We start from the raw sequence: 24,019 nt of genomic DNA, 5'->3' as shown, positions 1-24,019 counted from the left end.
AACAAAGTACATACAGTATTTTAGAACCATTGAAATCAGTTGTGGTTGGGAATAAAAAAGGTAAAATGTCTTTCAAAGACCAAATAAAATACTTAAAACTGACCTTCGTTAATAATGGGCCTCATATTGTTGACCTCAATATAATGGGAATAGAAAAATAGACCTATACACATAAAACAAAACCACATGTATAATAACCTGGTGGCTTACACATCAGATGTTTGCTTTTCCACTGCTCAACAGGTATACCTGTGCTTGGTATGTGCATTCATGTCAGCCACCTAATGGAGATGGGCGTTAGGCGACATGTTGGTGATACTGTGAAGATAATATTGTAGACCTTAAAACAATGATGGCTCACTGGGACTGTCATCCAATACTGAGTCAGGTAAGAGGAGAGGGACGGTATTTCACAGTGGTCAAAGTCTTTGGGGAAGTCGGCCTGTCCTCAGCAGCTAGGAGGGCACGTTCCTATGCCGTGAGGGAGGCGGGAGCAATCTTACGAAGGAGTTTGTTCAGGGCGTTGATCTTCTCCTCCAACAAAAAGTTCTTTTTCTCGGCACTCTTCTGTCGTTGCTCTGTGACCTGGAGCGCTTTCATCAGTTGGGAGTTTTCAACATATAAATCCTTAAGCAAGAGGTCTGACTTTGCATTTTTTGCCAGCTGTGGAAAAATAAATGCACGGCAGATAAGACTATGAACCATCTAAGCTCTGGAGTCAGTTGTCAACACAGTAATGAACTGTTTAATGTCAATGTTAAACTGACCGTACTTCAAATACATAAGGGAAAAGCAAGTCATTTCTGTGAAAAGGATACCAATGAGTTCTGCTTTCTATTTGCAAAGTAAAGAAGGATAGCACTGTACGTTGTTCACTGACCTGATCCTTCAGCTGGATCACTTTCTCCTGCAGCATCATGCGGACACTCCTCAGCTTGGTCTCCACCTCTTCCATACGCTCCTGCATTTCCTCCATCACCTTCTCATAGCGCTCCTGCACAAGGGCAAAGAGCATTGGAGATGAAAACACTTTCTTCCCACCGCCAGGGTTTCAGTCCCCCTGAAAGTGCACGACGGTGTACCCGAAAGCCCTAAAAAGCCAGCCCGGCAGAGGTGATTACCTGCTGCAGGCCCAGCTGGGCACTGGCCTGCTTGGCTTGTGTGCGGATGGTCTCCGCCAGCTGCTGCCGCCGGCCTTGCTCCTCGGCCAGCTGAGCCTGGAGGTGTGCCAGCTGCTCCCTGGACCCAGCGCCCGCCTGCTCCCTCAGTTGCTGCAACTCCCTGGCGTGGTGGGCCTGGGCCAGGCTCAAGGCTGAGTCAGCTCGAAATGCCTGCACAGAAACATCCAGTGGGGTCATGGGAAAGTCTGAGGGTTTGAGAATGCTCAATGGATTCATTCATTAGTCGATTTAAGTTCCCAAGTGAACCCGGCTGCCCAGTGTGATCCAAGGTAATCCAAGGTGCTCGGTTTGGTAAAGCTAGCTAGCTAACTAGCTAGCTAACTAGCTTGCGAAGTGTATGGATTTGCCCATTGGGTGTTAATTGTTCACCTGGTCTTCAACTTCCACTCTGGCTGCCTCTAGCTGTTCCTGGTGGTTTTTGAGGGTTAGGTAGTCCTCCGTCAGCCTCTGAAGATCCACATCCTGGGTCTGCAGCTCAGCCACCTGCAGGAAGCAGACCACACTCAACCTCCATCCCATCAACACGACTATGACGATCGACTGCCGGTTGGATCAATGCCTTTGATTCATTTTGCGTTTTATCCAAAGCACGGTACAATGGAGCATTTGAACCCTGGGACCTCTTGATCTATACCCACTGAGCAATACCCATCCCATCAACGGTACATCCATAAGCCATGGGCACAGGTCAAGCAGTCGTCTCTTCTACCAGCCTCACCCTTTGGAGCAGCTCCTGGTTCTGGAGATGCACGTGCTGGAGCTCCCCCTGGAGGGCCAGGGTGGCCTCGTCCTCGTGCCGTTTCTGAGACAGCCGCAGCTCATCCTTCTCCCGGCTCAACCTCGCCATGCCGGCTTCGAGCTCCTCCACCTGGGGGTCGTCCAGGAGGGATTCAGGGAACATGTGTTGGTTGAGTAAACGTGTGACTTCACAACAATCACTCCAATTAATCCTCGGTTTATGATGAGGTACACTGCTGGTATTTGTGCCGTGACACATCAGTTGTGCATGCAACACGGTACCTTGTCCTGTGCTCTCTGCAGCGTCTTCTGGTGGTTTATCAGTTCCTGGCTGTGGCTGTTCTTCTCCTGACTGACAGCTTGGAGCTGGGAGCGGAGAAGCTCTGTCTGGGAGTCCAGAGAACTTAGAGATTCTTGGAGCTTCTCAACCTGTCCGTCAAAACATGAACCACATTCAGCAACCAGGAACATGGGACACAGTTCTGAACACAGTTTGAATGTTGCCCATCAAAGACGGTCGGTCTTTACCTTCAGGTTTCTCTCCTCAGCCTCCCTCAACAGCTTCTCCTTGTCCTTCTCTAGCCACTGGTACTTAAGGGTCAGACTGGTCAGCTCCGATTCCACCTCCGATAAACGTTTGAGCTGCAGAATGATACAAGAACCAATTCACATTTCCCTCAGGTATGAGATTCCCCACAACTCAAACCCATTTTTCTTTCTACACCAAAAAGGGTTAAATAAGTTGTCGGCTTTAAAATAACCCAGGAGCTACCGTCGACCCCAATGCAGAAGGAACCACACCTTTTCCTTGGCCGTGGCCAGCTCCCTCTCCAGCAGGTCCTTGTCGTGCTGCCAGCCTGCCTGCAGGTGGAGCCTCTCCCTCTCCTGCTGGGTGGAGGTCTCCTGGAGCAGCCTGGCTGAGGCAGCACCCTCCTCCTGCTGCCGGGACACCTGCGCCAGCCGCTCCGTCAGCAGCTGCACCGCCCCCTGGTCGGCACGGAGACGGGAGCTCAGCTCGGCGTTCTCGCTGCTCAGCTGCAGGTTGCGGCCGCTCAGGTCCAGGACCTCCTCGCGGTACTTGGCGTTCTGGGGTGGAGAAGATGATTCAGGCGTTTCATGCGATGTGGGTGGGCAGGGCAAGTGTGGTGGTCTCGTGAATCCCCATTTCTGATGATTGAAGAGGATGGGTTGAGCCCAGTGAATGATGATGGCGGAGTGGATCCTGTCGCCCACTGACCTCTTTGTGCAGTCGCTCCTCTTCTTCTCTGCTCTTCTCATGTTGCCGCTCCATTTCATCCAGTTTCTTTCTGATATGAGAAAAGGAGATACAGGATTTCAAGATCGAATCCACTGCAATTTACGTTTCTAGAGTTAAAAGGCTCGTTTGTCTGTAGGTGGTAGTAAAACAGACTGGTTTACTTCTTTTTGTTGATTGCCTCCTCGAGTCTCTGGACATCTTGTTGCAACATGACAAGTCTGTCCTGCAGTGCAGTATTCTCAGTATTGACCTCATCCAACTGAGTCCTGAAAAATGAGGGATTGGGAAGTGAGCATTGATGGCATGTGCTACAATACCATCAAATGCGCATGAATAAACAGAACAAATATTGAGTTTAACTAATCATTTGAAGTTAAACAGAGCAATCAACACAACTGACACAAACATGAGCCATAACAATGCGGTTATTCATCCAATAGATCATCTGTCATCATGCACTTAGGTGAAGATCATTCAGTTAGAGATGAAGTAAAATGTTAGTGCATTCTACGTGGTTAACATTATAGGGTTTGATGTCGAAGCACAGCCTGCAACGTAGATGTGGTAAAAAAAAAAAAAACGCATTTGATGATCATTCCAGGAGTTAAATCATAGAGGCACTACCAGTGGCTAAAGTGATAGTCTCTTTTAGATGAGAAGAGCTGGTTGCAATTAGTCATTCAAATCACAGCCCTTGTGCTTAGGGCGCGAACACGCCACAACCGAGGCAGGTGGAAGTTAGTCGTCGATGGATGGTTTGATTTCCGGCAGCTGGGCTGAGCACCACAAACCTGAGTTGACTGGGTGGGCCCATCACCATCTCCAGAGCAATGACCAGTCCCTCCATCTCTACTAGCTGCTCCTTCATCCTGCCCTTCTCCCACTCAAAGGCCTCCTTCGCACTCTGCAGCTCAGCCTGGGAGTCCAAGAGGGCTTGCTGCAGCTGATTGGAGCCGTCGTCAGCCTGGTCCCGGACGGATTCCAGCTCTCTGTCCTCGGCCTTCGACTGTGCGGTCAAAAGTTGGACTTCATCGCTGTGCTTTTTGGATAAGGCCTCAGCCATCTCCAGCAACTCTGTTATCCGCTTGTTCTCAATCTGAAGGCGATCCCCGTGTGTGGTTTTGGCTTCGAGCTGGGTTTTAAGTTCTGACACATGGTTGTTTGTGTCTTCCTGTTCGGATGCGACAAGTTGGATGTGGCTTCTGAGTTTTGACGTCTCCACCTCCATCTCTACTATCTGGGACGAAAGCTGGTCTGCCAGCCGGATGTAGTTCGTATTCTCCTGGGTAAGATAATCGCTTTCCTCCCGTTCTTTGTCCAAGGACAACTGGATGTCTGTGACTTTGGTCTGTTCCAGCCTTAAAGCCCCCTGGAGACTCATCTCTGCCTTTTTACATTCTTCCAACTCTTTCGTGACACTGTCAAGATTCAGCTGCAAATGGTCAACAGCCATTGCCTGTTCTTTCAGGTCCTGTATTAACTTGGCCCTGTCTGTCCTTAGGGATTCTAGTTCAGAAGTCTGCTTTATGTGAATGGCAACTTTATTTTTGAGTGCCACCTGTGCACTCTCCAACTCCCCTCTGAGGGAATCGATGCTTTGTTCTTTGGCCCTGAGCTGGGCTTGCTGTTGGACAAAGGCGTTGGACAGACGACTGCAATTCCCAGCGATGACCTCCTTGTCCTGGCGGAGAATCTCCGATTCAGACTGGAAAGTGTCCAGCTCCTTTTCTAACTGGGCCATCCGAGCGAGGAGCTTCTCCTCCCTCTCCCTGACCCCCCACAGCTCCTCCTCCACCGAGCGCTTCTCACATGTCAGTACTGCCACCAGTGCCTCTGAAGACTTCAGGCCGTCCGCTCCGTCCTCGACGTGAGCCGACACGACCAGCAGCTCGGCCTCGACCTCGGAGCACTTCGCGCGCGAGCCTTCCAGCGCCGCCTCCAGCCGACCGCAATGCCTTCGACACTGACCCAAGCTGGCCTCCAAGCGTTCGTTTCGCACGTGGACGTCTTCCTTCGCGGCGAGCTCCGCCCGCGAACCGGGCGCGAGCTCCTGGAGCCTCCGGGCCTCCTCCCGGTGCTCCTCTTCCAGCCTGGTCCTCTCCAGGGTCAACCGCCCGCAGGCGTCCGCCCGCTCCCGGCCCGCTTTCTCCACGCCGGCCGGTGTTTCCGCGTGGCGCTCCTGCTCTCGGCGCTGCAGCTGGGCCTCCCAGGCGCCCCGCTGCTCCTGCAGGCGCTGCCGCTCACAGTGCAGCTGGCGCAGGAGGCTGCGCTGGGCCTCGTCGTGGCGCAGCTTCGTCTGACACTCGCGGCGCTCCAGCTCCTCCCTGGTCACACGGCACAGACGCTAACGGCCAACCGCGCACGCATACAACTTGGGGCTAAATTAGCCGCGACGGCCACACGGCTAGGTCCTATCTGCTCGCACACCGTTGGTGTGGGATGGTGGGAGGAGTCCAAGGTGTTATGGGAATTAAAGGGGAAAGCTGTAGGGACTCGTGCAAAAATGACATGTGGATACAAAAAATGATAACATCTAGGGGAGTGGCTTACCAACACTGATGTCATTTTTTTTTTTCCTCCAAATTTCAAGGAATGGACAACACATACCTCACGAGCAGCACTTCCTGGTCCATCTTGAGCTTCAGCTCTGCCTCCAGATGGTCTTTCTCTGAGGTGAGCCTCTGGACCAAGTTGCTGATCTCTCTGGCGTAGTTCTGCTCCAGTTCAGCCTGCTCCCTCTGGGCCCTCCGTTCCTGCTCTGGCCCCCAGCCTGGCCCCCAGCCCCCAGCGCTGCTCTGCAGCTGGGCCTGCATCTTCTCCAGGGCCTCCTTGAGCTTCTTCACCTGCTCCTCGGCGTGGGCCTTCTGCTCCTCCAGCTCGCTGATCTCCACCTTGAAGCCCTGGGAGATGTCCTTGCGCTCCACCTCCATGTTCCTCCTCATGAGCTCCAGGTTGCGCTCGTAGAAGTTCACCTGTGGAAAGAGGAGAAGGTTACTGCGTTTGAATAGGGACTTGTTTATCTTTCATTACACTGTATATCAAAATGAATGACTGTTCACAGAAATTCCTCTGTGGAATGGGTTGGCTGAGCGTAACTCATCCCTGTTTTGTGCCGTCTCCATACCTTGGTCTCCAGCTCTATCTTCAGGTCCCGAACCTCCTGACTGTGTCTCTCCTTGAGTTGCTCCATGGCAAGCTCTGTCTCTATACTCACAACAGGGCCAGGCAGACTCTCCAGAGAACCTAAGCCTGAGGGAGAACATACACACACACACAGTCAGACACCAAACAACTTTACAATGACAGAACAAAGTCAGGGATTTAAAATTCTTACCATTCTTGTTGGCCACTTGTAGTGTTTTCCTCGCAAGGGGTGATGTGCCTTTCTTCATGTCAGGGTCATCTAGAAACACAGGGGAGAAATGGCGGTAGTCTTGAGCAACGTCATTCAGAAACCAGAGTGAAACTGAGTGTAACTAGAGAAAGACTACATATTCAAAGTGGGTGTGTGTGAAAGAGGGCGTGGACATCTGCTGGGGAAGGGGGGGGGGAGGAGAAAACTTTGATTTTGTCTTGATATTAGTGTACAGCACATATATAAACATCTACATATCATGAGATTGACAACATGTTTGTTTCGTTCTTTTACCCGAGTCTGACTCAGTGGTTAGAGAATGTTGGCTGGCCCAGGTGTGTGTGGCTGAGGTGTCCCTCGCTCGCCGGGATCTCTTTCCTGTCCCCTGGCTCTTCAACATCTCCAGCTCAGAGTTCAACTCGTCATTCCTGTCTCGCAGCTCCTATGACACACACACACACACACACACACAAACACACAACCAAACCTGTCATTTAGGAGGAATGGTGACGTGACACGACCAAAACACACGACTCCACTCTCCCTCAAAAGGCACAGCAGATCTACTGACTGAAACACCCTTGCTCACAGTCTATGAAGACGCAGAGGCACATCAAACCACACGGCACCCCGAAAAAAAACGCTTTGCTCACCTTGACCCTCTACTCTCCCACAGCAGGAGGCATTTGGATCAAAATCAGAGGCTCTTCATTCAACCGCAAAGTTACCACACAGTTCTTTGCTTTACACAGGTCATTTACCACAGGTAGCTAAACAGGCGACTGGAAAAGCAAAATCGCTTCCCAGAATATTCAAGTATATACACATAGGCCAGCATATATCTACCATAAAGCTACAGGCAGGCTTACCCGGCACTGCTGTTCGTACTCCTTTATGATCTCAGTGAAGCGCTCCTCCTGGTTCAGCAGCCCACTGCTGTTTGGATCCAGGCTCCCAAACTGTCAATCAGCCACAACGGGAAGCCCATATCAATAATTCAGCCCTTGCTAAACAAAAAAAGCTCCCTAGCCAAGGTGTGAGTTACCACAGGGTGATATCTCTCCGCTCCTGGGCCTCACCTTGTCCTGTAGGAGCTGGTCCAGATCTCTCTGCAGTCTGGAGACAGTGGTCTCAGCCTCACTTAGCTTCTCCTTCAGAAGGTTCACCTCCTCCTCCAATCGGTTGTTCTCCTGAAAAGAAGAAGACAATATTTTACTACTTTGAGTCAAACAGGAATAGAATAGAAGGTAAATAGTCTCAGGTGGTGGTATGTCTTTGTGTGTGTGTGTGTGTGTGTGTGTGTGTAACCAGTGCACGTGAGAAGGTGCCTGGATATAGAATGTCATTGGTCTAGAGGTGGGTGTGAGGAACCCAAAACTAAATCACATGGGCTCTAATCTAATACTCTATTTTAAACTCCTCTTAAGCCGAGGAGGAAGATAAATACCAGGGTGAACAAGGGTAACGTTGACATAAGAAAGAAACAACCCTGCACATAAAGCCCTTTTACCATTTATATTTCCCATGAATAAAGATATCGAAACAGTGCAAGAAGGTTAAATGTAGAGTCGTTTATCAATCGTTTAACATGTTTGTGGGCCAGTAACCTGAGTGGCATTGAAGGCTTCCTCCTGCTGACTGGTTTCCTGTGCCCTCAGGGCCTCCAATTCCTCTCGCAGTTTGGTCCTCTCATGCTCCACCTGCTGCAGCAGGACTTCGCTCTCCTGCTCTGATTCGCTGCGCAGGGCATTGAGCCTATCGCGGAACTCTTGCTCTAAACCCCTGCCAATAAGAGAAGGGTCAGAATACATAGCTCCAAAACCACTTCCAATAATAAAATGCCATAATGCCCTGTACGACAGGGCTGCCGTTTTAGGAGATCAGCACATAGCAAGTGTGCCTGATAGATGGTTGACAGTTCGGATCTAATGGCATGAACAAATGGAGCCTCACTGGCCTTTGTACCGTTGACAATACTTTCGCATGCGTGGCCCGAAAATGCATACATCTTCCTAAGAAGTCACGTGCCCGCCTCCACACGGGGGTTCGAGCAGGCCTTACTTGATCTTGTTTTCATTCAGCGACTCCATGCTGGCATGCCTGTCGTCCACCTCTCTCACCAGCTGGAGGTTCCTCCTGTCGGCCCACTCCAGGTCGGCCTTCACCTTGTCCCTCTCCCGACCCGCCTGCTCCGCCAGGACCCTGGGAACACGCAACAGACTGACGCTTAGGAGTGACGCCCGGCAGAACACACACACTGCATGTACCACCCCCTTCACTGGCTGGAGAGAACCTTAGAATTACATGGAATACATACGGTTTTCAGTATGGTACATAAGGTTACAGAGATATATATATATATATATATATATATATATATATATATATATATATATATATATATATATATATATATATATATATATATATATATATATATATATATCTTTAGAATATAATGGGTAGCCATTTACAAAACCACAAAGCAGTCCTTGTTACAATGAAAAACGACAAAAACACAACAAAAACTAAAAATATCACCTGTAGATGGAGACAAAGTAAAATATGTCAGGTAGGAAATGGGTTGTGTCAACATAATTCCCTCTGTGCTGTGCATCACTGTGTGTCAACCATTGATTAACCCTATGGCACTGCCAAACCATGAAATCAATCAGGAGGCTGACGCCAATGACCTGGTCTCAGTTTCTGGTCATTGGACATAAACGGAAATGAACAGAGGAGGGAAATCGATGCACGAAGGGCTGTTCCCCCCCCCCCCCCCCCCGTCACCTCTACGGGGGTGCAGGAAGAACCTACTGGAGGAACTGGATCTCGTTCTTGTAGGAGATGAGGGCAGCCTGGTGGATGCCGTTGCCGCTGACCAGCAGCTCATTGTCCAGGGCCAGAGTTAGCTCAGCCAGACTGACCCGCTCCTCCAAAGGGAAGTCCAGCGTCTAGACGGGACACACAAGCAGACATGTTGGACTGATGCACCCGCCGTCTGGCTGGTCGTGCAGAACAAGGTAGGGTTTGGTTTTAGGGGACCAGCAGCTTTAGAACGGGGTCAGACAAACAGGAGCGGTGTAACCGCTCAGGTAATGTAATGATACGGTTCCTCAAGTCTGGTCAGTTTGGTCCCCAGAATATGACACGGGGATTCCAGGTGAGTGTGTGTGTGTATTCAGGTCATGGTTTACATGTATGCATCACAAGCCCAGTTACAGTATGTATCCAGCACTGTCATTAAGATGTGTACTTTAAGATACAGAATTATGCTCGTTCAAATATCCCTGTTGATGTATCCAACTCGGGGGGCATTTACAAAGCATGACATGACAATACCTTTACCCCAGAGCCCTCACATTCAACTTTCATATTCCAGGCCAAAAGTAAGAGGGGGAAAAAAACCATGTTCCTTGAATAAAGACATTTTAGTTGTTCAAGTGGTTTATGTAATACGCATTTGAGATTCTGTTAGCACATTTGTGTATTGTAAACAAGACTGCATCTCCGGAATATCTGATGATGTTGCACTTAAATACATGGTGCGGTTTTTGTTGCACTGTACTATGTAATATTGTAGCTGAGACGTTATTGTTGCATTGTGCCTCGTGAAAGTACAGATCGTTCCTTGGCTCTAAGCACCAAAATACAGTTAGAAAGAAGCACTTCTGATCCTACATATTCTGCTCTATGTTCTATATGCCTAATTTGTGTTGCTTTGGATGAATACTTCTGCAAAATTTATCAAAAGTAAAATGTATGTGAGGAAAAAGCTGTCTGTCTTAACAGTCACACCGTTTCAATTACCAAATAAAAGACGTAAAGGCAACATTTCAGGAGCATTTGTGGAAATAAGTGTGACCAATGTTAGAGGTTGTTTGTATCCATGATAGCAGGACCCACCCTAAATAAACCTCACAAGAGAAAGTTCTAGCACAAACAATCAGTGGTTCAGAACCCCAACACGGGTTTCCTTTCATGAGCTTATCTAACAGCAGATCTCCGAGCGCGCCACTAGCTAACCATCGTGGTACTGACCTGGAGAATGTCTTTGCTGTTCCGGATGCCTTCCTCGGTCCAGAGAGCGATGACCCGCTCCGGGCTGGCGCAGCCCGACCCGTCATCCAGCCGGCTCAGCAGCCGCTGCCCCACGGTGGCGGAGAGGAGCGAAGGAGAGGTGGAGCGCACCGCCCGCTCCTCGAAGGCCTGGGACAACATGGAGGTATTTTGAGGTATGAGAGAGAGAGAGTCCTGTACCCACGGTCCAGACAACTGTGATGCCACTTCACAGCTGTGTCTAACTGACAAACAAAGAAGTCCTTGAGGCTGGGGAGGGTTTGTACTGTCTCGCTAAAAACACCTCCTCCAGTCCAGGCAACCTCCCCACTCAGGAATAGCTTAGGCTTCGCTCTGCATTGTGTACTACAAGGCGACCACAGACAAAGGCGCTTCAAGGGTACGAATCAAATGATTTCACGCGCTACTAACGAACACCCTTTTTTTTTTTTTGTGTCGTAACCCCCTAATCTGGCTTAGCCTACTTTCAATGCCCATGTGCTCATGACATGTATTCAACAGAAACCAGTTTAGAACATGGTGGGTGCATTTAGGTCCTGAAAAGCCCCAAGACACGCAATGGTGTCAAAGAGCTGCCCCATGCCTCCACCAAAGCAGTTACTAAAAAAGGATGTAATCACCTGCCCAAAGCTGGGTCTATAGGACCTTAGGTTTTCTTTCACGACCCATGTCAACAGACCACAGCCAGATATCAGGCCCGAGCGACAGTACATTATCTTCAAGCTCTGGCTTTTGGTCTTGGCGTTCAGACAGCCATTCAGCAAGAGAATGCTGAAAGGTGGAGCTAAGCCCCGCCCACAGTAGCCGATTACTTGATTGGCAGCTGCTTGGAGTGCCCTAATTGACCGATGAGTACAAATGGAGCTTTACTTATTTTGGGATCTGGCAGCAAGACGTTCTTCTTGGCTACGTGGTGTCAGTGCTGACAGATGTGTTCTTGTACATCAATGTTTGCATATATGCCAACTAACATGTCAAATATCCCATTTATTTTCTAACTAAATAGGATAGACTGGTCAATGTATTTCCTTTGCTGTGCTCCATAAAAATCGATAGCATGCAGACATGCCCTAAAAAGGCATGTGAGTATCTGGATGTCTGAATTTGACAAATTTGATTTGCTTGCAAATGTGTGTGTGTGTGTGTTTATATACAAGCCCAGTGTTTGTGCGCATGAATGTTTCTGACCTGTAGAAGTGAACGCTGGGTGGTGGGGCGTAGGGGAGTGGAGGATGAAGTACTACCAGGGACTCCCCCCTCCCTGAGAAGGCCCTTCTGGAACTCTCTGAGACTGACCCTCCCATCCAGGTCAGTGTCCAGCCTCCTGAAGAGAACATCCAGCTCCTGCAGAGGGTGAAAACACGCACGCGTTACAACACCAGCCTCACCCAGAATCCTGGTATCAAAGACTTGGTCGTGGGCCGCAGGTTGAAATGGTCCAGACCTCGGACTGCAGCTCTTGTAGACCCAGGTGGTCACACACCAGGGAGAGCTCCTCCTTGTTCAGAAAGCCCCCTGCTCCCACCCCCAGCTCCTCCAGCTTCCCCTTCAGCTGGCTGTCAGCTGTCTCCTGCCGGGGCCCTGGAGAGCGGAGCAGGCAGTCTGAGCTGTCCTGCTTCCATCGCTTCTGCTGGCCTGAGAGAGACACGTAAACACCGACAGATATCAGGATAGCCCTGTACAGAGCGTTCTGTTGGAAAGGCTACCTGGAAGGTTGCTGCTAAATGTTCATCCAAAGTCGTACATCATTTGATGTGTAAACAGTCGTAATAATAACGGTGAACTGTGTTTTTGAGTTCATCTAACCTCCCGTCCAGTTTGCAAAGGTTTAAAAAGTCCCATATTCAAATTCTTGTGTTTGATTGGCATCTTCAAACTACAACCTCCTTGCTTCAAAGCCTCTTATACACATACTTTGGGATTCACATACTGTGGGATAGCCTAAACAAAAGGAATCATGTGATGTGTTGAGCCTAGTACCTCTGCTAAACGCACCCGTTCTGACGGTAGTGTACCCACACCAGCACCAACCAGGAACCACAGGTCTCCCATGCGGTTATCAAACATCTCTGTCAAACATAACCGCCACATCTCTCCGAAACAAACCATACCTTGTGCTTCAAAGCTTTGGTGGATGGGTTCCTTATGACTTCCAGTTTCCTCGTCCGATTTGAGACTCTGCAAGTAAGACATTGATGATAGTCATGGATCAGGGGGGAGGCTTATCTCGGATGCTAATACACAAACAATGCCATTCAAGTCAATGTCTGGAGTCTATGTTCCTAGCCATTTAAAAACAGGTTTGCGCTACAACCAAAGTTTGTTATGAGAATGTGTGTGTGTGATGGTTGGAAGCATGTGTGTGAATGTGCCTGCAAGCATGAAACAGTGAAAGCACTGACCAAGTATCGTATTAGCATGGTGCGATATCAACAGACAGCACAATGAAGTTCCCATCAGGAATTCCAACCCGCCACCGTTACTTCTGCTGCACTGAACAAGAACAAGCAGCAGATTGTGGTGGCAGACTCTGGAGTAAACCAGTCCTCCCCAGCAACATATGGTGCCTCACGCTAAAGGGCTTACGGGGTCTCCTTTGTGTGTGTGTGTGTGTGTGTGTGTGTGGATGTGTGTGTGTGTGTGTGCACGAGACCCTGACTAAATGTATCCTAAGATTCATAACAATCCATTATAAGTGGAAATGTTTAACTATGGCTAACCTTTAACCAGTTCTCTTAGCTACCCCAGTTCTTTCCACAAACCTCACCAAAGGGTGATTGAATTGTAGTCATCTAATAGTATCCTTCCCAAGCTTTGGAGCACGTTCCTGGTCATTTTTAAAACAATGATTAATTCGCTATTCATCAAGGCTACTCCCTGTAATTACGACACATGATATTCAACCAAAGACAAAACACTATAGTATACTGACAAATATTGAAGTTTCATATTCTGCGATCATCTTGCCTTTCTCTGTCTTTCTGTTGTGTTTCAGCGCCAACCAGTGGTAGAATAAGGCAAGCACCAAAGCAGTTCCAGGATTTAAACACAGAACTGCAGTTTATATAATAGAAAATCTTACAGTTATCTCTCTAAGTTAGCTCAGCAGTCCAATTAGATATCTGCAATTGTAAGGGGAACACACAGGCATCCAGTCAAAATGCATTTTGGTCTATGCATTCTGACTTCCTACTGTATCATTTCGATCCATCACATGAGATGGGTCTCAGAATGGTACATGAAATAGGCATTGATTTCATGCTCACATCACGGTATGAATCAATGTGTGCATTGCCCCAGGCCCCAGACCCTCATCAGAACACAGGCCGCTCATTCACGGGACAAGCTACCATCCATATCCATCCGCTTTAAATATTGAACACCGTTGCGTAAGGACCAACCAAACGGTTCTTTACATGCGAACACCGTGTCGGTCTCAGTATTTGTCTACCCATCTCTCTGTCTCTTTGTCTCTCTGTCCGTCTGCCAGGGTTCAGTTGTTGTGGCTACCACTTTGGGGCTGGAGTGCAGCACAGCTTAGAAAATGTAAACAAACCATGGAGCAACACAAGATGGAGGATTCTGGGGTGGTCGACTGAAGGGACTCGTAATCCTCTTGACAACCTAACAAGGGATTTACCGTTCCAAAGTAATCAATGTAAGCTGGAGGGTCAGCATTTGATGGATGAAAAATGACAGCTACTCTCAAGCTGACACGTTCTGTGTGGAAAACAATCATGCTAAAGAATATATAAGATTGGTGCTGAAGGCTGAATGAAGGCTAGGCTGTGCATGGGGCACAATACCATCATCCCTGCACTGAGAGAGCTCTCTTCAAGGCGTTTAACCTTGAACACGCGTTATGACTCGAGGGTTATGATCTCTAAATAAATCATACGAAGTGATGTAAAAGGGGAGATAAGTTCCTGTGAAATATTCAACGGCATGCAATTCAATTATTTAGATAACAAGAGGCAGCTAACAAAATACAGACAGGATACTTCCACGGCAGTATGTTTCAGACCAATACGATTTGAAAATGAAGATCCCCAAAAATAGGCTCATGTTGACTTCCTCTATCCTATCACAATGGTCAGCTACATCTCCAGTGCATGTCTAACCCTAACCCTATATAAGGCCCTGTTTGTGCAAACCTCACTGACCTATCCTCTGTTAACCAACACTGTGATGGGGAGGCTGCCGTTCTCCCTCTGTCCTCTAGCAGCAATCCACGCAGGATTAAAGCCTTCTTATGTAATGTGCCTGCTGGAAATGTTAACTATTTAGAAGAGATTATTGGTCGAAAGCTTAATGAGAAACATGGTGTGGGAATCTGAGAGACAAAATGAGAGAGACACATGGAGAGATGCGGACAAAGAGAGAGGGGTTGAAAGAGAGAGGTAAGGAGAGAGACGTAGGGAGAGAAAGAGGTAGGGAGAGAGAGAAGGACAGAGAGGGAGAGAGAAGGACAGGGAGAAAGAGAGAGAGAGAGAGAGAAGGACAGAGGGAGAGAGAAGGACAGGGAGAAAGAGAGAGAGAGAGAGAGAGAGAGAGAGAGAGAGAGAGAGAGAGAGAGAGAGAGAGAGAGAGAGAAACAGAGGGGGAGAGGGGACGAGATGTAACATCCGAAGTGATCCGAGATGCGAAGAGGTTACATAAAAAGCTTTAAATATTTCACAGGTCGGGATTCTGAAACAAGGACAGCGTTATTTAAAAGCAAGCAGCAATGCATAGCTGTCTGCCATGTATAGCTTTGTATCATATTAGCATATTCATATCAATATCCCTAATACCTAGCAATTAGCAGAGATGAGCAATGCCAGCTTCCCAAAATACTGTAGAAATCAATATCAACACGAAAGGATTCCAGTCATTCTTCCAACCCTCTCTGAACGTGGACTGCTAGAAAGAGAGCGGAGGGATAGGGAGAAAAAAGGGCGAGTTGGGAGAAAAAGAGACAGAGAGGCAACGAGAAAGAAAGAAAGAAAGAAAGAAAGAAAGGGAGAGAGTGCATGCATCTTTGATCCCCAGCCAAAGCCAACACAGAGGGCTGGTGCAGGGTGGGGGCCAGCCATGAGGTCTGCCAGTAGCACATTCCTCATAACCCCACTTCCTGAATGTGGAGCGAAGCCGGCCCCTAAAACCGCTCCAACCTCTCTGAGACCCAGCTCCCTTGCTCAGGTATTCAATGGTCTGGAAAGCACTAACACTGCTGGAAACATTCAAAATGTAAGGAAGCCAACAAATTGCAGGACATTGAGACACTTGATACAGGCGTCACCCAGAACTAGCACAATGAAAGTCATTCATGGGGTACACATGTGCGAAAGAGAGGGGGACGAGCAAGGTTGGGGATTGCTCAGCCCATTTAGGCTTGCACTAGCCGGTGCACGCTACACTAGGTCCACTGCCCAGGCAGAGGAGGCTAACGTCAGCAATCTTTTTGTCGGTTCTCTCAGATTACAACGTAGGGCCCAGCATGTACAGTATAAACACAGCAGGAAGAAAAAATGAAGAGGCAGGGAGGAGCGCCGTCTTACCTCCACGCTCTCCAGGGAAGTGGAGCGCCGCAGTTTGGCCCTCCTAACACCGGCTGGGGAGGACTCGGTTTGCTCGGCCCTGAAGGTAGGCGACTCCTCCGAGTCCGCCGTCAGCTCTGCTTCGGGCCTGTCGGGTCGGGACCTGCGGCCATAGCGCTTGGTTCCCTTCACGAACTTGGGCTTCACCTCCTCTGGAATGACTAGAGCGACCGGAAGAAGGAGAGGACAAAAAGTATAATTGGCAAAGAAAGAAAGCAAGGAATGCTGTGGTTTTATGGTCTGCTCTGACTTTTCAGCTCTATCATTGTTAGTTATACAGTGAGCACAATTTCAAATATAGCCTACTGTTTTATGTAGTATGGTGAATGAGTTAAAGCCAGAACTCTGAGACAGTGTCATTTAGATCCCTGTCATACAAACTTGTGGCTGAACATGCCCTTCAAAAATGGGCCATATATGAATGCTTGTCTGCAGTGCCCAGCAGCAAACTTGCCACACTTCCCACATTCTAGAACAATCCCAGGGAGAAGAAAGGACACTGCCCTTCTTGATTCAACTAGTTCACAAAACTTCACATTCGCTTAACTTGAGACAGCTAAATGAAAGGACACCACATACCCTGGAGCTAGACCAGACCCACTTAACAATATGAGGTCAAATCTTCTCCTTGAGGGACACATTACATTGAGGATTAAATGATGCCTTCACTGATAGATGCCTCAACACAGTATCCCAAAGGTAAAATCAGCTCAATGTATTTAGGTATTTATTATTTGAGTGTAACCATTAGCTGATGCTTAAGGTTATGATTAGGACAGGTAAAAGGACCTTCAGATTATGTGGATCAACAAAGAAGAAGGATCTTCATAAAGTTATGAACTTAATGATGCCAATATTTCTTTTCAGAACAAAATGAAAGGTAAGATTCCAATTGAAAATATGTGTACTGTAGCTATTACCATGGGCAACACTTTGATGATTTTTTTAAATCAAACCTTCAATGCATGCCATTTAAATTATTCAGAGAGCTATCAGGGGGTTTCAAGCTGATTTGGAAGTCATGTGTCAGCAAGCCAATTTTAGTATAATAATTAATGCCATTTTCATAATGGTATTGCTAAATCTCAAGATGCACACCACAATGGAGAAAACATGACACAAAACTCCACAGCCATAGATTTAACAAGTTTGGATAATTTCCTAATGGCCTAGGAAGAAATCAGCATGTTGGGTCTCCACCATAACCTACAGTAGTCTAAGCAATATCTTCAATATTGACATGTTTGTCCAGGTTGATAGAAATTTCCTTAAGGATCCCTGTTATCTTGCAACACAGAACTCCTATCCATGGTGACACATTGTTTACATAAAGTACTCATCTTATCCACATCTTGGCCCCATCATAGGAGCACATGGATAATAAACAGAACTTGCAGGTTTCAATGCACGTACAACCCACTGATAAGCCCCCATGTAAACAAATCTACTTGCACAATGGCATGGCCAACATTTTTTTACGAAGAAGAATCATTTACGAGTTACTTTAACACTCAATGAAAGTTCAGTGAAAGTTGTTTTACCTGGCTCTAGGTAGCTACTCTCTTCCTCCGAGGTGCTGAAGTCTAGAGAGCGCGACAGCACTGCTACAAAACCTTCTTTAAACTCCTCAAAGTTAATCTGCAAAAGGAGACAGTTATTTAGTTGAGTCAGCCGCTATCAGTGACATCGACAATTGAGCAATTAGAGACTCTTGTCTACAGTCAACACCTATTCAATTAATTCAATTACGTCATATAGTACTATCTAAAAGCTATTTGCGTAACATATAACAGTAGCATAATAACTGCATACCCGTGCACAATGGTGCGGTCCAAGCAGAGTGTCCAGCAGTATAGGAAGGTGAGCGTCCAGGTGCAGTTTATGGCAGAGGACAGTCAGGTCTTCCTTGTCCAGGTAGCCAGTGCCTGTGGTATCACAGCTGTCAAACTCCTCCTTCAGCTGGGCCACATAGCGGTTCTGCTCCTCCTCATCCATCCCACAACATATTGCATTGACTCCAGCTGTTGAAAAGACAGCGGTTTTATGAGACCTCCAGCGCTCATAGAAGGAGCAAAACAGTGCATGGTTCAGCCTATGGCCTTCACTCGAACTGTATACATGGAATATATATTAAAGATGAAGTGAACCTCTTCGGTTTAAAGCCCAGGCCTTCTACATATTGGTATCTGCTGCTTTAAGGCTTGGAATCAGTCCTTGGGAATCCTCCAACCACAGGCTAAAACATCTGCCCTAGTGGTTGCAATGTCCTCAGAAAGTATCCAGCTATTGGCCCTGAAATCCACAGCTTAAGTAAGTTAGGTGCTGTATGGTAAATAATGTGCAGTGTCATTTAGCTAGCCTCATTTTAAAATACTGAAACAAGCGGTCTTAGATCTTATTAGGCTACATACCACAGGGGTGCACGTCTGTCACTGATTCAAATGCACGTGTAGTAACATTTTGTATAGCTTTCGTACAATTTGATTCCTCTCAATGAGGATGGATAGCCAATTAATGTTGTGCTATGTGAAATCTACATTCAAAATACAATAACCGTACATGATAAATGAGACTACTCAAAGTTGCCTTGTAAGAATGATTGTTAAACGGTTTGTAAAAAAATAATAATAATAATTTGGAAACCAAGATTAGAAAACTGACCCTTCACGAAAGCCTTATGGCGCTGTCATTTACAGTAGGCTACCTCATTGAGGTAGGTTTATACTGAATGTATTGTTCAGTTAACATGCAACCTGCTAATTACCGTTTAATCTGATATTTAATGGGCTGCTAGAGGGAAATCATTTAAAACATGTTTCCTGGAGGTGAGAGGGTAAACTTCACCATGGGAACGGGGCGCCATAGAGAAACAAAGCCCAGGGAAACTTAAATAGGGTAGTTTATTCTACTAAAATGTTTCCCAATTCACAAAGTACAAACGTTTTCGCATTTCACATAATTTAAAAGGCTTTTAGTACTTGGCCTTTGGCGTTGAATCAACTATCACCTCAACAAAACAATTGTCTTTTACGATTAAATGCCTGCTCATACCCTTTCAGAAAGTCCCCACAAAGGGTCCAAGAAAATTTCACGAATCGTCCCTTGTCGTATGTTTCCTCATGATGCAGACCGGTGCGGAAAGATAGTTCTACATCTCGAGAACTTATCCAGCTGTGCCAGTAAGTCGCTTACATGAATTGTCTAGCTGACGATGAGCAATGCAGTAATATACTGAAGAGGCTGGTACTTAGGGGTACCGAAAGCGAGGCTAGGTTGATGTGTGTGTGCTGCTGTTGAACACAGCTCACTAGCGCGCCGAAAGTAGCAGAATAAAAAACTAATTTGTTTGTTGCACATATTCACCCATTATCACTAAACACAAAAAAAGGCTATTGACATACTCTAATTTAGGATTTGTTATTTATGTATTAGACCAGGAATCATGCAACCATAAACCATTGCATGACGTTGTTATATAAATATGGAAAAAATAAAACCGTTAGATATATGGACCTGCTCTCTTTCTTAGTTGTGTGAAAAAAACGTGATGTAATTCACTGTGCTGAAATTGCAACATTCTTGTCGAATATTATGATTATGGATTCAATAAAATGGAAAGCCATGAACAACTGGCGTCGAAAAGGCGAGTAGAGTTGAACCAGAGACATTCTCTGGTTGAACCATTGGAACGATTGATTGGAACGTGTCCTCAAGGTACGTCACATACTATGCGACTGCAGTTGTGGCTGAGTGAAATATGTTGCTTTAGCTTTGTCCCGCGTTGGCAGTGACTGTTGAGCTTTTTCCTTATCTTTCTGATAAGTGTAATTGATTCAGGTGCTATCGATTAGGCTATATATATATAGCTGTCGATGTTCTTAAATGATTGCGTCATCATGAATATTGTCTAAACTAAATGTTATGAGTCTGGCTCACAATGGTGCAAGACAACGGGTCGTTAAAACGCCATGCGTGTTTGTTAGCAATGAGAAAAAATACATATAATCACGGTACCACACATACATACTAAAAAGTGTATGTAAACATACAAAATGAAATAATTTCTAATCTTTGAGGACATAAAAGTGGAAAATTCTTCCTTCAATCCGTGTTAGAAATAGGATGAATTCGGGTAATGTGGGACACCTAAACCCAGAGCGTTTTCTTCCTTGCTATGAAGATAGGTGTGTTCGACCTCATGTAGCACCGGCCGCGCCGACAGCTGCCTTGAAGCTGAGAATTCCATTGGCTGCTTCAAGTCAGCCGGGCAGCAGGCGACGCCGGCGCTGCATGAAGTCAAACGCACCTAATGTCTTGTCCACAGAACTTTGACTCTAGGTTTAGCATGTAGGCCTATGTTATGTGACTGAAATCACAAAACGTGATTGGTGTGGTGTCACAGAAAGGGTCAGGGCACTAGTCTATCAGGAAGCTCCGATGAGAAAATGCATGCAAAAAAAATTCCCAGATAACCCAAATTCACCGTATCTCGCAAATATCCTCCCACCACTCCCTGAAACGCTGCTATTGGAGGAAATGAATTCTTGTATAATAGAGTTGCTTCCATGGGTGTTGACAACTACAACTAGCCTACTCTGACGTGTTGAAAAGTTGTTTAGGTCTCTTAGCCAATTTGCACACTGCCGATTACAGTGACACACCGGGATCCTTGTATTCGGTAATTGTTTTTCTTTCTAAAATAATCAATTAATTTGTAATTTTACGAGGTTAAGAGCACGTAGCCTACATTTGAAATCAGTTGCTTGATAATCATGAGTATTCAATAATGTACCACGTACTTTTTTGTTTGTTTTTCTTTTAACATTTCTCCAGGGTCTGTCAGGAATTTTACTACAATTCAAAGTTTTTGAACTCAAAAGGGCGAATCTTGCCCATCGAGTTAAATTGTATTTTTTTTTTAATGTTTGTAATTTCATTTGGTTAACTTTTCACAGATCATGGGTGGCCAAATATCTATGGATGGTGTTCATGTGGTTGTAGTCGGCGGTGGTTTTGGTGGCGTCGCAGCAGCGCAGCAACTCAAGTACAAGGGAATACCCTTTACTCTCATTGACATGCGGGATGCCTTTCATCACAATGTGGCTGCACTGAGAGCCTCTGTACAGAGTGGTATGCATCACATTGACTCTTCACCTAAATGTCACTCATTCAAACTATGCTGCTTATTAAATCAAAGTTGAGTACAACGTTTAAATGGAGTCATTCCTTACAGGCTTTGCCCAGAAGACCTTTATCCCGTATGCTGAAACATTTGGAGAAAGTTTTCTTCAGGGTTGTGTGGTGCAGGTGGACCCTGTCTCTCAAATTGTAGTATTGGATGGAGGGAAGGTAAACACACTTTGTAGCACTTTGTTAAACTCAGTGCATGTTATGTGACACTATATGGCAGATGTGTTTGTTTATGCAACAGGAAGTGAAATTCTCTCATCTTATACTGTGCACGGGCACTAACGGACCCTTCCCTGGGCACAACACTGTGGTCTCATACCAGTCAGCCATTCAGAAATATGAGGACTTTGTAAATGAGGTAGGGTCTTAGATCAGTCAACTACTTCATATATTGACTTGTGAATCAAGTTCTCTTGTGCTATATTGACATGAAGAAATGTTTTCTTCATTGAATGCTAACATAGTTTCTTCCTGTTGATAAGATCCAGGCTGCTGGCTCAGTCCTCGTGATTGGGGGTGGATCCACAGGTGTGGAGATGGCTGCAGAGATCAAAACTGAATACCCAGACAAAAAGGTAGAATGCATCCCTTAGACTCACGATACTGGAAGATTGAAAAGGGCTTTTTTTAATGTGTGTGTGTGTATATATATATATATATATACTCCAAATCATCATGTAGAGACCATTCAAAACTACAGACTTAAAACCAAATCCGTAGTCATGGATCTGCACCTCATATTTCTCTCCATATATTTTCAGGTGATTCTAATCCATTCTCACATCGGAATGGCAGACAAAGAGCTGCTGCCCAGTGTCAGAGAGCAAGCCAAGGAGGTGCTGCTGGAGAAAGGCGTGGAACTTGTACTGGGTGAGATGTAATGCGGAGGCCAGTGCCTGGCAGTGCCGAAAGCTGCATAGTCAGAATGAGCTTGCATGGTTATGGCAACGTACAGGAATAGATAAGGGATGGGTTTCCCAGATTCGTTAAGAAGCTCTTAACGCTAAGAGCTTCTTGGGAACGTTCTGAGCGCGTTCTAGAGCGCTGTTAGAACGTTCCAAAGAAGATCTTAGCGTTAAGAGCTTCTTAGCGAATCTGAACATTATATATATATATATATATATATATATATATATATATATATATATATATATATATATATATATATATATATATATATATATATATATATATATATATATATATATATATATATATATATATATATATATAAATCAAATGTAGAGAGCAGTTTAAGATTTCACAAGTTACTTTATTAGTCTTTAAATGGATTGTTCACTCATTCATTCAACACATTTATTACCCAGTGTGTCACTAGTTTTGATAAATCTTTATTATTTATTTCCAGGGCAGAAGGTGTCTAACTTGGCTGAGCTGGAATTGAATGTGATCAAGAAGGATACGGTTATTACCACAGACAAGGGTTCAGAGATCACAGCAGACCTTGTTATCAGCTGCACCGGATCCAAGATCAACTCCTCAGCTTATAGCTCAACTTTGAGTACGTTTGTGTGAGAGATCATGGATTTGTCTTCTGCTTTCATTGCCACAAGAGGGAGACAAATACTGCCATTTATACTCATGTCCTCTGCTGTTCCAGTCTAACTGGCTCAACCCCCACACATCCTCAATGACCTGCAATGTTCGTGGTTATCTTATACCATGGTTTTTTGACCGATTGGATCATCCAAATCTTCGATCTGCTTATCGTGCCTCTTACCTTACATTACCTTATCGTGCCTCTTACCTGACATTGGCATTTCAGACGGATGCCTGGCGGAGAACGGAGCGTTGAAAGTGAACCAGCATCTGCAGGTGGAGGGCTATGAAAACGTGTACGCAGTCGGGGACTGTACCAATCTCAACGAACCCAAGACTGCATATGCTGCAGGGCTTCATGCCGGGGTTGCGGTTAACAATATAGCATATCGTTTGGCTGGAAAGGCTCAGGCAGCCTATCACCCAGGTAACAGAATATCACACACACCACTGCGCTTCTCATCCCTTTGATCATAATTGTAATACAACTTAGTTACGACTGTCAGCTTACACCTAATATAACATGTAATATCCAACTGCCGTTCATGGCAACCACCCATCAGTAGAATCACAAGTCATCCCCTGCTAGTTTATTGCTACGCCAACTACAATGCATTACTGTACCAGTTCTCCAGTCGTTTGAGCCATATAGTCTTGTGCAAAAAAAGCTGTGGTTTTTACAATGTTTTTCCTGTCATATCTACTCAACAGGCAGTGTGACAATGCTTTTGGCTATGGGCCATAATGACGGAGTGGGTCAGTTCAATGGCATGAAGCTCCCTCGCTTTCTTGTCGCCAAGGCCAAGAGCAACAACTTGTTATTGTGGAAAAGCTGGAGGGAGATGGGCCAAACATCCCCTTAATCTCAGAACATTCTAGTCTTCGAACTCAAATAGTTGTCTGCCTGTACTGCCTGAAAGGAGATTAGTGCCTTAGTATCAAGGATAGTTTTACGAGGCACAAAAATTGACTGAAATTTTTAAACCTCAAAGTCTTCATGTTTTTGTAAAAGTAATACACCTATAAAACTTTGAATACTTTCCCCATCTTGAATTTTCATACTAATACAAGTCTTAAT

The 24,019-nt window shown here is 46.0% G+C and overlaps 2 protein-coding genes across 4 annotated transcripts; one reads left to right on the top strand and one right to left on the bottom strand.

Annotated features, from left to right (window-relative positions):
• Positions 1–46: 46 nt before the first annotated feature.
• Positions 47–19,432, bottom strand: ninl (ninein-like). Of its 3 annotated transcripts, none has more exons than XM_084709049.1 (28): positions 19,243–19,432; positions 18,004–18,212; positions 17,733–17,829; positions 16,153–16,352; positions 12,724–12,790; positions 12,057–12,247; positions 11,801–11,956; positions 10,574–10,741; positions 9,350–9,486; positions 8,594–8,734; positions 8,140–8,314; positions 7,612–7,722; positions 7,402–7,491; positions 6,827–6,974; positions 6,512–6,580; positions 6,302–6,426; positions 5,785–6,149; positions 3,969–5,501; positions 3,339–3,443; positions 3,157–3,226; positions 2,721–3,005; positions 2,448–2,561; positions 2,202–2,348; positions 1,900–2,049; positions 1,551–1,664; positions 1,122–1,331; positions 881–994; positions 47–663 (listed from the first exon to the last, which is right to left on the bottom strand). In XM_084709049.1, exons 2-28 carry the CDS (start codon positions 18,184–18,186, stop codon positions 472–474), a joined length of 5,457 nt encoding a protein of 1,818 aa, XP_084565175.1. In that variant the 5' UTR covers positions 18,187–18,212; positions 19,243–19,432; the 3' UTR covers positions 47–471. The 3 variants fall into 3 exon arrangements, with proteins under 3 accessions (XP_084565175.1, XP_084565176.1, XP_084565177.1); XM_084709050.1 differs by lacking the exon at positions 19,243–19,432 and adding an exon at positions 18,339–18,462; XM_084709051.1 differs by lacking the exon at positions 3,969–5,501.
• Positions 19,433–19,937: 505 nt separating this feature from the next.
• aifm2 (AIF family member 2, ferroptosis suppressor) lies at positions 19,938–23,981 on the top strand. Its single transcript, XM_084709053.1, has 9 exons — positions 19,938–20,869; positions 21,147–21,321; positions 21,425–21,540; positions 21,623–21,739; positions 21,864–21,956; positions 22,143–22,251; positions 22,751–22,903; positions 23,168–23,368; positions 23,653–23,981. Exons 2-9 carry the CDS (start codon positions 21,150–21,152, stop codon positions 23,802–23,804), a joined length of 1,113 nt encoding a protein of 370 aa, XP_084565179.1. The 5' UTR covers positions 19,938–20,869; positions 21,147–21,149; the 3' UTR covers positions 23,805–23,981.
• Positions 23,982–24,019: the final 38 nt, after the last annotated feature.

The sequence above is a fragment of the Hypomesus nipponensis genome, chromosome 11 (genome assembly GCF_054491055.1).
Source record: "Hypomesus nipponensis isolate SF chromosome 11, ASM5449105v1, whole genome shotgun sequence".
Classification (NCBI taxonomy): Eukaryota; Metazoa; Chordata; class Actinopteri; order Osmeriformes; family Osmeridae; genus Hypomesus; species Hypomesus nipponensis.
The sequence above is the reverse complement of the archived record's forward strand: the minus strand, read 5'-3'. Positions and strand labels throughout refer to the sequence as shown.